The 13,033-nt window shown below is 42.5% G+C and overlaps 1 protein-coding gene across 1 annotated transcript in view; it reads right to left on the bottom strand.

Annotated features, from left to right (window-relative positions):
* Nucleotides 1–7,876: 7,876 nt before the first annotated feature.
* LOC122798278 (fibrocystin-L-like) overlaps nt 7,877–13,033 on the bottom strand; it is a 399,773-nt gene continuing 394,616 nt past the window's right edge. Inside the window, exon 18 of the mRNA XM_044067090.1 lies at nt 7,877–8,679. Within this exon, the coding sequence (XP_043923025.1) occupies nt 8,675–8,679 (5 nt within the window). The 3' untranslated portion in view covers nt 7,877–8,674. The remainder of the gene's footprint in view (nt 8,680–13,033) is intronic.

A 13,033-nucleotide genomic window follows, 5' to 3' on the forward strand; every position in this document is an offset into this window, starting at 1 on the left:
CACATACACACACACACACACACACACACACACACACACACACACACACACACACACAAAATCAACTCTGTCCTATTCTGGGCTAATAGGATCTCTCATTTTCTATCCAGACCCTGTAGAATTACCATAGGTAAAGGCATTTTACTGGCTCAGCTAGAATATTTTCTTCCTCTAATTACCACAGTCCCTAAAAGAAATGCATCCACCAGTTGTTCTATCTCACACTCCACATGCAGATTCATCACTCTTCCCCTAAGAAATGAACACTACTATAAAACCATTGAAAAGGCTAACTTACATGTGAAACAACATTTTGACTTTCTACTTGCCTCTCAACTATTTAAACATATCAAGAATAACACCTCCCCACAACTAGCCTCCAGACTCTTCAGAGACATGCCAACATGCAACCTTAGAAATCTTAATCACTCCTGTCCTCTCACCCAGACTCACCAAACTAGGCTTCACTGATCAGACCATGCTTTTTCAGTCTTTGGTCCCAAATTGTAGGACAGTCTACCTTCTTTTCTTAAAGATCATTCCTCTTACTCCATTTTCTGATCAGAAGTAAAATCAAAATTCAAAACTGTGAGAACATGGAGCTGCTATATTTCTCTGGTCATATAAATTAACCTCTTCATACCCTTTTCTCTCTGTATACCTTGCTCTGACTGTAATTTTCATTCTGATTTTACAGCATTACAAGTCTGATTTCCACTGTGTATATAATGCATGTATATATTCTATTTTGTCAGTCACTCTGTATACAATGTCATTTATCGATTGCCTTTATACCCACAAGACAACTGTGATATCCACTTTACATATAATGTACATCCATCATATTCAATTTGTGTATATTGCATTATGTGAAGTTGATAAATCTCGCCGTTTATTCTCACTGATGTGTTCGGAGCCGATCCTCGGCTCCGACATGGCCGTTAGCAAAGCTCAAAGTTTGCCAGTAGCTTGAGACCAAGCCCATTATCCCATGATGCGCTGCTGGAATTATCTCAGATCTAGTTTACCGCGGCATAAATCTTGGTGTTCCAGATAGCTCGGACCAATTTTATTGGATAGATTCGTCTATTTGCAAGTTTGAAAACTTTTTTCTTGACTTTCTTGTTAGAATAGATATATATATATATTTCTATATAGATTTAGATTTACATAAGTGCCCTGTGTTGGCTTAGTTTTTTCTATAGAGTTGGCCTAGTAGTTGGCCTTGTAGTTAACCAAATTCTTAGCAGTACTTTTTTAGATAGTTTCTTGTGTGTATTTTTTCCATTGTTTAAATGTATCTAAAGTTAAAAAAGAGATGTCTGATGAAAAAGAGAAGCCACATCCTAAATCTGGCTTCAAAAAATGTCCGGTTTGTGGACAAAAAATGTCAGTCACTGATGGGCACGTTCAGTGTGTTTATTATCTGGGGGCATTACACCTCCAAGACTCTTGTAGCATCTGTCACTCCTTCTCTTCCAGGGTTCTTTTAGAGAGGAGGAGGAAATTGGTGGATAGGGGTTTACTTCAGCACCCTTTCTCAGAAGCACTGGGTGACCAGGATGGTGCTAGTAAGTCCTCAAAGTCAACCAAGTTTTCAGGTGACTCCAAAGGATCAAAATAGGCTAAAAAATTGGAGGGTGTAGGGTCATCGGTTCCACTGCCCTCGGAACTGAGTGTCCCTTCTGTTCAGATCCAGCTCACTGCTTTGGAACTGGTTTCTGAGATTCCCTCATCATCTCTGCTCCAATCAGCACACTCAGTGCACTCCTCAAAGTCTTCTGTCAGCCTCTCAGATCTGGATATGGACCGGTTGGTGCAGAAGCTTTTATGGGCACCAGGCCTTGCAAAATTTTTGTCGGCTCCGACGCCTTCGACAGAACTGAAGACCATTAACCCGGACTTGACTGATCCTCTTCCGAGCTGTACTGGACTTTCGGAGCAGGAGGAGCCCAACCTGAAGGTTGTTGAGTCTGTGGAGCCGAGACCTGCTCCGGTGTTATTGGTTTCATCTACTTGGACATCCTCGGCACTGATAAGGGACTCTAGGAGCTGACACTCTCCTGTCTTGTCCGGAGAGGATAGTCATATCAATTTGTCGGTGCCGACACTTCCTCGGGCTCGGAGCCCATGGCCTCGGTGCAGGAGGATCGAACGGTCCCTTTAGATCTGTCTACCCCTTCTCGTCGGAGCCATGGTGCGTTCGATGCCATGAGGAGAGTCATGTCTCCAAAGGCATCATCAGCATCAGGTCTGGCTTCCTCCTCTGCTCAAGCGCCAGTGTCCATTCCTGCTTCTACCGGTCAATCCAAGCGTAGAGACCCTGAGCCTCAAGTATCCCCACAGGGCACCCCCCTGCTCTTCTGAGACCTCCCCAGAAGCCCCCACTGAGGAGGCACCCAGGAAGAGACTGTGCAAGAGGAGGCACTTGGACTCCCCACAGGAGTCTTTGACATCTGACACTGACTTGGATGAGTCAGAACAGTCCCCTCAATCCCCCTCTGAGGATATCTCCTTTGCGGAGATATTAGAGATCCTTAATCAGAGGGGTGGTTGGAAGTCCAAAGGCCCTACTGAAGATGAGTCAGTGCTCTTGAAAGCTTTCGGGTCTCAACCTTCCACCTCTTGGGTGTCTCCGCCTTACGATGAGTTTATGGAGCTGATCTCTCGTAAGGCTTGGGAGTCTCCAGAGGCCATGGAACCTGTCCCTCGGAAGCCAAATAAGTTCATCTCTGCCCCAGTGGACAAAGCTTTTTTGACCAAGGGAGTGCCTGTTGATGCCATGGTGGTGGTGGCAGCCACCAAAAAGGGAACGTCTGAGACGTCCTCCTCTATTTATCCTCCTAACAGAGATTCCAGGATCATGGATAGATATGGGAAACTTTGTTTAGTTCAGCGAATTTTTCCCTTCGATCACTGAACTATTTAACCCATTTTACAAGACTACAAAGAGATCTCCTGAAAGAGCTAGGAGATACTGTCCACAGTACGGTAGCTGCAGGGGTTGCTGACAAAGTTAACACCCAGCTCGCTACCCTAAACTCGATTGTGAACTCGTCCATGCGTCTCATATCTTACGCAGCTGATGGTTCGATGCCGCTAGTTCAGGCATTGCCCTGTGTAGACAAGCCTGGATGCATCTCTGTTCCTTTGTGGACTCTTTCAAGTCTTCTTTTATCAACACACCATTTGATGGCTCATCCCTGTTTGGGCCCAAGGTAAAGGAAACTCTAATCAGGTGTGAGCAGGAAGGCAAGACTCTATCTGCCATTGGAGTCTGTTTTTCTACCCCTACTCAGCCCTATCCCAAGGGCCCTAAGGGTGGAAAGATGTGGTTCCGAAAAGCATAGGGCGCCTTTCAGGACACACGTGGAGAAACCCAGTCTAGAGGCAGAGGAGAGGGTTATAATGGAAGATGCTGCCTGCACAGCAGGGGGGGGGGTCCGCAGCAGCAGGGTGACAGAGGCCAGTTCTCTGGTCAGCCCTACCAGCGCTCCTGAAAGGAGACCTGGCTGTCCGGCTCTGGAAGCAGTCGGGGGTCGCTTATCTTTGTACCCAGAAGCCTGGCTAATCATAACATTCGATTACCTGGGTACAAAGCATCATTTCCAGAGGGTATTTCATACCGTTCTCTTCCCCTCCCACTCCTGTCAACAGAATCCTGGATGTTCCACCCAGTCTCAGGGAACAAGCAACTATAGAGGTCTGCAAGTTGCTAGAAAAAAAGAGTCATCCAGCCAGTCCAAGCAGACCAAACAGGATTTGGAACATACTCAAGATTCTTTTTGGTTCCAAAGAAAACAGGGGACTGGAGACCTATCTTGGACCTCAGCAGATTCAAGTTCCGAATGGTCATGCTTCAGGCCATTCTTCCCTTTCTAGGGAAAGGTGCTTGGATGTGCTCCATCGATCTCAAGGACGTGTACTACCACATAAAGATGGACAGACTTTCCAGAGATCACCTGCATTTCCGGCTGGGAGCCAATCACTACCAGTTTCGAGCCCTACCCTTTGGTCTTACTACAGCCCTCAGAGTGTTCACCAAATGCATGGCAGTGGTCACGGCTCACCTGAGGCATCTAGGATTCCAGGTGTTTCCATATCTAGACGATTGGCTCCTTACCGCCACCACCAGACATCAATTGATTCAGGTAACACAATCTACTCTGACACTCTGCCACCACTTAGGCATTACAATCAACTTCGAAAAGTCTGCCTTGTCACCATCGCAGCATACCATTTTTATAGGAGCAGAGTTAGATATCTCAACCACCACTCTATGTCTTCCAGTTGAAAGGGTCTCACTTCTTCGCCAACACATCAACTCATTGGTGTCGAAGAACAGAGCTACAACCGCAGAGGTCTTGAAGGTACTAGGTTTGATTATATTATAGCCATTCCACTTGCAAGGATGCACATGCAAATTCTTCAATGGCTCCTGTTCGCTCAATGTTCTTACCAGAAATTGCCAATGAACCATATGATTCTCATCACAAACTCTTGCAAGAGGGACCTTCGGTGGTGGTTGATGTCTCTTCACGACCCTTTGTGCTCCCCCCCCAGTAGCCACTGTGACCACGGACGCTTCCCTGATATGGTGGGGGGGGGCATTTTCAGAGAAGGACTGCCCAAGGCACATGGACGGACCAAGAGTCACATATGCATATCAATGTTATGGAGTTGAGAGCAGTACTTCTGGCATTGCAGTACTTTCAGGACTCTCTTCCTCTAGGGACAATTGCAGTTCAGACAGACAACATGTCAGTGGTCTGGTACTTGAACAAGCAGGGCAGAACCAAATCTTACTCCCTTTGTTGAGAAGCCCTCAGGTTGTGGCAATGGGCTGTGTCATCCCAGCGTTTTCTGTTAGCAATGCCATTCCGGGAAAATCCAACATGATAGCGGACAAGCTGAGCAGGGCAATCCTGTTGCCTCACGAGTGGTCTCTCAACCAACACGTTGCAGACATGATTTTCCACAAATGGGCCAGCCTTGCTGCGACCTTTTTGCCAGTCACATAAATACCAAATGCAGAAGCTACTTTGCCCTAATACCATCTCCGGGACATCCCCCTAGAGATGCACTGGTACACGATTGGCCTTTGGGTCTCCTATATGCATTCCCTCCAATTCCATTGATACCTAGGTTTTTAAAGAAAGCAAAGTCGCTGGGAAGGACTGTTATCCTTATAGCCCCTCATTGGCCTTGACAGATTTGGTTCCCCTTTCTTCACCATCATCTGCTGGAGAATCCATTGATCCTGGACCCAGTTCCAGACCTCCTGACACACCTGTCAGGGGACCTCCATCCTTCATTGCAGTCTCTGAAGCTGACTTCTTGGCTGATCTACTTCCCCAAATAGCCAGGCTTCATTCCATCTCGGATGACGCAAGACAAATTCTATTGTCTACTCATAAGCCATCCACTAGAAAACTATACCGCAGTAAGTGGAAAAGGTTCTCCATTTGGGCCAGTATACAAAATATTGACCCTTTCCGAGCTCCTTTGTCGTCCATTTTCGGGTTTTTGACAATGATTTTTTAAGGAAGGAGCAGCAGCTGCCACAGTTCGGGTTCAGTTAATCGCCATATCTAATTTCCACCTTGGATTGGATGGGTTAAATATTATGGCCCATAAGTTATCTAAGGATTTTCTCAAAGGTGTTTTTCACATGAAACCTCCTGTCAAAACTCCTTATTCTCCCTGGAATTTGAATTTTATGCTATCTCAAATAATTCTTTCCCTTTGGAACCAGCATCATCTTGTGATCTCAAATTTTTATCCTGGAAAACTATTTTTCTAGTGGCCATTACTTCTGCCCGCAGAGTGTCAGAACTTCAAGCATTATCTATCAAACCCCCTTATATGATTTTCCATGTGATAGAGTATCTCTCAGAACAAACGCCTCCTTTTTGCCTAAAGTCTGTTCTGAGTCTAATATCAATAAGGTCATTGAGTTGCCAGTCTTTTTTCCCAACCATTCCAACAAATTAGAATACATGCTGCACAAACTTGACATGCACAGACAGCTCAGATTTTATCTTGATAGAACTAAGGATATTAGAAAATCAGATCAACTTTTTGCATCCTTTGCGGAGGCCAGAAAAGGTAGACCAGTGGCTAAAAAAATCCTTTTAAAATGGTTATCAGATTGCATCTCATTTGTTCATGCAACTACTAACATACCTTTGCCACACAAAGTAAAGGCTCATTCAACCAGAGCCGTTTCTACGTCTTCTGCCTTTCAAGCCAAATTGCCCCTTTATAACACTTCTGCTGCAACCACTTGGTCTAAGCCTTATACTTTTATCACTCATTACAAAGTGGGTAAGGCTTCCAGGGACAGGTCTTCTTTTGGTTATATGGTCCTGAAAAATGTACTCCCATGAGCCACCCAGGATTGTGGGTGCTAGGGATGCTATCCATCAGTGAGAATAAATGGCGAGATTTAACAACTTCACATAAAGAAGTTGTGTACTCACCATAACGTTCCATGTGAGTTGTTTATCTCGCCTTTATTTTCACGTTCCTCCCTTCATCCCCCTCCTGGCTGACAGTTGACCTAGAGGATAGTATCATCCTGGTTGTTCAGTACTTCTTCTTCCTTCTTGGGGAGTGCATCCCTTACAGGGGTATATATACACGCAGCAAACAAGATCTGAGGTAATTCCAGCAGTGCATCATGGGATAAGGGGCTTGGTCTCGAGCTACTGGGAAACCTTGAGCTTTTCTAACGGCCGTGTCGGAGCCGAGGATCGGCTCTGAACCCATCAGTGAGAATAAAGGCGAGATAAACAACTCACATGGAACGTTATGGTGAATACATACATTATTTTTTTTCTTTTGTACATGTTGTATATATATGTTGTGTTTATACCAGGCTGAGACTGAAATAGGTTTGGTGGGTTCAGTGCTATATCCCAATTAACAAATTCAAAATAAATAAATAACCTTTCTCCCTGTAAGTTTCTAACCTTACAGTGGTTTCGCTCAAGTGAACACCTACCTAACTTGTGTGCTACTGAGCAGACCTAATGTTTTACACTTGTTGTAGTTCCTAGTACATATTCTTGTACTGATGTGAAACTTCAGTAAAGCCTTTGTTTAAAAAAAAAAAAAAAAAAACATGAAGAATCACGCTGCATATTAGAATGTTATATTTGCATGTAATCTTTATTGTACAAGATTAATTATATAAATTGGAAAAGGTCTATGAAGTTAAGAGCTTACACAGTTATTTCCTTGTAGCATGTTAAAAGTACATGGATCACCATTCTATAAATTAATGGTTAAATGTAAACAGCTGGAAATGCCACCTGAAATAGAAAGATATGAAGTTTCACCCGTAGCAAAGAAGTTGCATTGTATTGCTTGTATGAATTAATGCATAAAATGTGTGCAAATGAAGTACAATAAACAGAATAATTCTTTGCATGTGTTGTGAAACCATAGTGTTGTATATAAAATTACAAGCAGAAACTGAAGGTTTCCTGAATAATGACATAATTCACCAGTGCCACCCTTTTGACCATTGCTTTTCTGTGGTCTGAAAATATCTTAATTACCTTTGTATGTCAGTTTCACTTCAGGAACTGAGGATGGTGAATGAATCATGGATATGGTAGTGAAGCTGTGGAGGAAATGTGAGAAGTATTATTCTGATATGATTGTTTCATTTATAGTCCAAGCTCTGAGATTACAGCCTTGGGTTTAGCCAGATTACTGCGGTGGTGGTGCTGCGGTAGCATTGTCACCTCACAGTATGACGTTGTCCCGTTTGATTCTCAACTAGAGCATCTTCTGTGTGGAGATATACATGAATGGGCGTACCTTCGTTGAAGATTGTGCGTCAGAGCTGGCAACTCAGCACATAAAAATCTGCTGCCAATCATTAGCGGACCGGAGTTCCGCTGTGGTGACCCCTAACCAGAAAAAGCCGAAAGACACAACAACAACAACTTAAACTGCAGAAGGAATTAGTGTTGTAGTGTGCTATGAGTGGGTGCACTGTCTGATAGAATTTAATGAGAAATGAAAACTAATGGATAACATTTTGATGCTTCTGTATGACTGGAGCATCATATGGTTATCAGCAAACAATATTTATAAGCTACTGTTCCATTTATGGCTACATTAACAGAATCTGTGAATTAAATGGAGATGCAGAGCAAGACAGTAGTCTCTACATAGCATATCAGACTTTAATATAGTGCCAGTGGGTAGTGACATATGGCATTAGTATCATTTACAACTTAATATAATGTGAATAAAATACACAGATCATACATTTTTCTTGATACAGTTTAAATATTTGCTTCAGCAGCAGAGAACTGGTAGAAAAGTAGTATCAGAGTTCTAGAAATATGCATCTTCTCTCTAAAACCCACACAAACATTAGACAGCAACATGTCTGTACAAAGCACTGAGTATTTACAGCTTAAATGTTTGGTTTGAAGTATTCTGAAATGCCATAAAAGCTGAATCAGTAGGAAAGTTATTTACACAAAAAACTCTAGCCCTGGAGCTCAGCAGTCCAAGAAGAACTAAAAGCAATGTGAGCACACATTTCTTATTTCTTTCAGGTATAAACAAAAGGTGCATTTCCCATTCTTCGAATCTGTTCATCTTTCTCTGCAACTGGTGTATATTCCTTTGCTTCATCCAGAGTTTGACATTAACCTGGCAAAAAATGAAAATATGGCAGTTAATCTGTTGTAATTGAGTACTTGTAACACAGAAGCTAACTATGTCTCAGTCTTGATATATACACAGACAGATAGATATAGTTTAGGGTGGTGATATTTGTCTCTAGATTAATTAAGCATGTCTCTATTGCTTTTCAGACATACAAAAGCCTAGATCAGTCCATTTCCTGTAATTGTCCTCCCCTTGGAGAATCTCTAATAGCAGTTCCCAGCATGCTGGCTCAGTAGTTAACATATCTGTCTATAAACCAGGGTCTGAGATTCATTCCTGACAACTGTTCACTGCCTATGCAGAGTCTGTGCATCCTTGCTGTGTCTGTTTAAGTTTTCTCTATGCACTCCAGTATTCTCCCACTCCCTAAAAAATCTGTTGCTTGATTAGCTACTTTAAATATTCCATATCACCCCAGTTACCCGTTATTGTGGTCTGGAATGTGGCTGAAAAGGGTCTAAGGAGATCATTTGTCCAGTTCAAAAAAATGCTGATTTTTCAGATGAAAAGTTTAAGCAAATTGAGGGATGTAAAAATTGATGGATAGATGTATGAGAATGCTTGGATTTTGGATTAGCATAGTTCAGGGTGGTCTTCAAAGATCTCCCATTTGTAATCAGGCACTTGAGTGGAACATTTCAAGTGTGTTCACAAAGCATGAGGTAATGCTGTACAAGTGCAAGGTGGAGACTTACAGGAAAAAAGACTATGCACTCATCATAATGTTCCATCTGTGTTGTCCATTTTCATTTATCCTCGACATATGGGTTCGGTTCTGAGCATCAAAACCGACTCAGATGTTACTACAGCTTGAGACAACCAAAAGTCTTGAGTTTTACCCTTACCCACAATGCTCCTCTCCCAGTTACCTCAGATCAAGTTTGCAGAAAAAACAGCGTGAAAGCAACCCAAAAAGCCTTCATAGAGACCATATCTGTAACTGTATAATCATAACACTAGTGAGATAGGTTCATTATCTGTTCCTCCAAGAACTTCAAAGGTGGTGTAAGGAGGGAAGGGAGTCAAGGATAAATGAAAATGGCCAACGCAAATGGAAGTTTATGGTGAGTACATAAATTCTGTATCTGATATTGTCACGTAGTCCTTGGGAGGACTCAAGAAAAGATATTCCTGAGCACCATAGAACCAAATTAAACTCTTCCCCCTGGAGACTAGATCCAATCTGTAATGAGTAATAAAGGTATGAGGAAAAGCCCAAGTTGCTGCTGCACAAATATAATCCATAGAAGCTCTAGATTGAAAAACTGCTGAAGTAGCTACAGCTCTTGTAGAATGTGTCTTAAAAGACATAGGCAAATTAATTTTCTTTTTATTATAGATAAAACAAATACAATCTCTGAGCCATTTGGCTAGCGTCACTTTGCTCACTGATTGACCACGTCTTGTAGATGAAAAGGACACAAATAATTGGTTGGATTTTCTTATATTCTTAGTTCTGTGTAGCTACATAATTGTTTGTGAACATCTAATAAGTGTAAGCAGTATTCACCTTTGTTAGTGAAATGAGGAAAAAATACTGGTAAATTAATAGTCTGATTGATATTGATTTCTGGCACCACCTTCGGGAAAAAGGAAGGATTGGTTCTTAGTGAAACTCTATCTTTATGGAAAATCAGGTAAGGAGGCCTATATGATAAGGCTTGTATTATTGAAATCCTTCTGGCAGAGGTTATTGCCACTAAGAATAAAGTTTTCCAGGACAAAAACTTTAGATCACATTCAGCTGATGGTTCAAAGGGAGGTTAAACATTGGTTTGTAACACTAAGTTTAGATCCCAGTGTGGGGCAGGATCTTTGTAAAGGGGTTTTAGCAATAGCATTCCTTTTAAGAAGGCTTTGAAAGCTTATGAGAAGCCAAGGAGGATTCTTCAAAACCATTATGGAAATTAGAAATAGCTGCTAATTTAATTTTGATGGTTGACTGGAAAAGTGAAGCTAACAATTTTAAGATTTTATCAATGGGAGCTGAAAAAAGATTAATATTCTTGTCATGATCCCAAAAGGAAAACCTCTTCTATTTACTAGAGTAGAGTTTACAGGTAGTTGGCTTATGAGAGGCTAGGAGAGTATGACTTACCGGGGTAAGAAAATGAAGGCAGTCTGCCTATCAATGGAATTGGAGAAACCAAGCTGTCAGCTTGAGGTTCATAATGTTTGGATGGAGCAATCCCTATGGATGGGTCTGGAGCCAGATCCAGAATCCAAGGTTGTTGAATCAGATAAAGCCAAAGAAAGGGGAACCATATCTAAGGCCAAAAAGATGCAATGAGGATTACTTTGCTCTTCAGCCTGATTGTTTTCTGTAGGAATTAGCAGAATCAGGGGAAAGGCATACAGCAGACCAGAGGGCCAACCATGTAGAACAGCATCTCTTGGTGACTGCCCCAGAGGAGGGATCAGGGCAAAGTAGTTGCTACACTTGTTGTTTAGGGGCAAGGCAAATAGGTTGCAGCAAGGCTGACCCCACCGACGGGAAATTTTTTCTGTCACCTCTGGATTTAGAAACCACTTGTGAGGCAGGAGAATAGATCTGCTTAGTTTATCTGCTATTACATTGGAACTCCCCAGAATGTGCATTGCTATCAGAAAGCAGTTGGAAGGGATCACCCACTGCCACACTGTTAGAGCCTCTCGACATAGGGGATAGGATTTGGTTCCTCCCTGTTTGTTGATGTACCAAACTACTGACACATTGTCTGTTTGGATTGCAATTTTTCACAAATGAAGAGCAGTTAGAAAGGCTTGCAACACTAAAAGCATCACTCTTAGCTCCAGGGTGTTGTTAAGCAAGTTGGCCTCTGTGGGGGACCAAGTGCCTTGGACAGTCTTGCCCAGATAATGCCCCCACCCCATCTGGGAGGTATCCACGGTCATTATGGCATTGGGTTGTGATGGGACAAAGTGGTGGCCTAGAAGAATGTCTTTGGAGCATATCCAACAAGCTAAATCTTTCCTAAAAGATTGGTGATCGAAATCAGGTCTGACATGGGTTGGTGCAACATTGACCATTGCGATGCTAGCAGTCATTGTAGTATTATAGGGAACAACAGTTATTTTTGATGCCATGGAGCATAGTACTTGTAGGACTAGCCGAGCAGTTACTTTTCTGCTGCCGATGATTTTCTGGACCTGAACTCTGATTTTCTGTAACCTTACAGGGGGAAAAGAAGCTATGGAAGTTCAATTATTTAGGAGCACTCCTATGAACTCTACAATCAAAGTTGGGGTCAATTTTGTTTTTTCGTAATTTACAGTTATTCCTAAATAAAAACAAATGTGAAGAACATGGTCTCTTGCTTCTGTCAATTGATGCCTGTTCAGGGCAGTAATGAGCCAATTGTCTAGATATGGAAACACACAGAATCCCTGTAGTCGCTAGTGAGCTGCTAGTACTGCCATACATTTGGTGGACACCCTGGGGGTTGAAGTGAGACCAAAGGGCAGAACTCTGAATTGATAGTAACTGGCTCCCAGCCAGAAGTGGAGGAAACTTCTGGATCATTTGCTCATTTTTATATGGTAATACGCAGCCTGAAGATCTATTGAGGACATCCAATCATCCTTTTCCAAAACTGGAAGAATGGACTGTACCGTGACCATCTGGAATTTGGTTTGACAAACTGATTTGTTCAGTACACTTGGATCAAAAACTGGTCTCTATTCCCCTGCCATTTTTACCATTAAAAAGAATCTTGAGTAAATTCAAAACACCTTGCAGTCAATATAAAATTAAGAAAACACACAAACAGCCAGCAATTCACCAGTATCTTACTTTCTTTTAATTCCAGCGATCTGGTACCTCGGCAATTCGCCTTCATTGATCCTTGAAGGCGAATTGCCAAGGTACCAGATCGCTGGAATTAAAAGAAAGTAAGATACTGGTGAATTGCTGGCTGTTTGTGTGTTTTCAGAATCTTGAGTAAACTCTGGACTCTATTTGGTCTGGTGGGACTTCTTGGACGACTCATTTTTCTAACAGTTTTTGGATTTGTAGAACTGCGTGTTCCCTCTGACTAGGTGGAACATCAGGGATTTTCTTGCATACTGGAGGTGGTAGGGGAAAAAGGGACTGTATTGCCTCTGGATATGATCCTCTGCCCCCATGTATCCAATGTTATTTGTAGCCAGGTGTTTTGGTGAAAGGATAATTGTCCCCCGACTGCCTCCAGAGGAGGACAATCTGGCCTCCTTTCAGGAGTGCTGGTAGGGTTTACCAGCAAAAGAATCCCTAAAAAGTACAGTTTTGTACCTACCATAAATGTAGATGTTCGAAGATCCACATTGCTGCAGTCCTTACACTTGGGTAGTCCGCTGT

This window comes from Protopterus annectens, chromosome 3.part1 (genome assembly GCF_019279795.1).
Source record: "Protopterus annectens isolate FY-2018-M chromosome 3.part1, PAN1.0, whole genome shotgun sequence".
Taxonomy (NCBI): Eukaryota; Metazoa; Chordata; order Ceratodontiformes; family Protopteridae; genus Protopterus; species Protopterus annectens.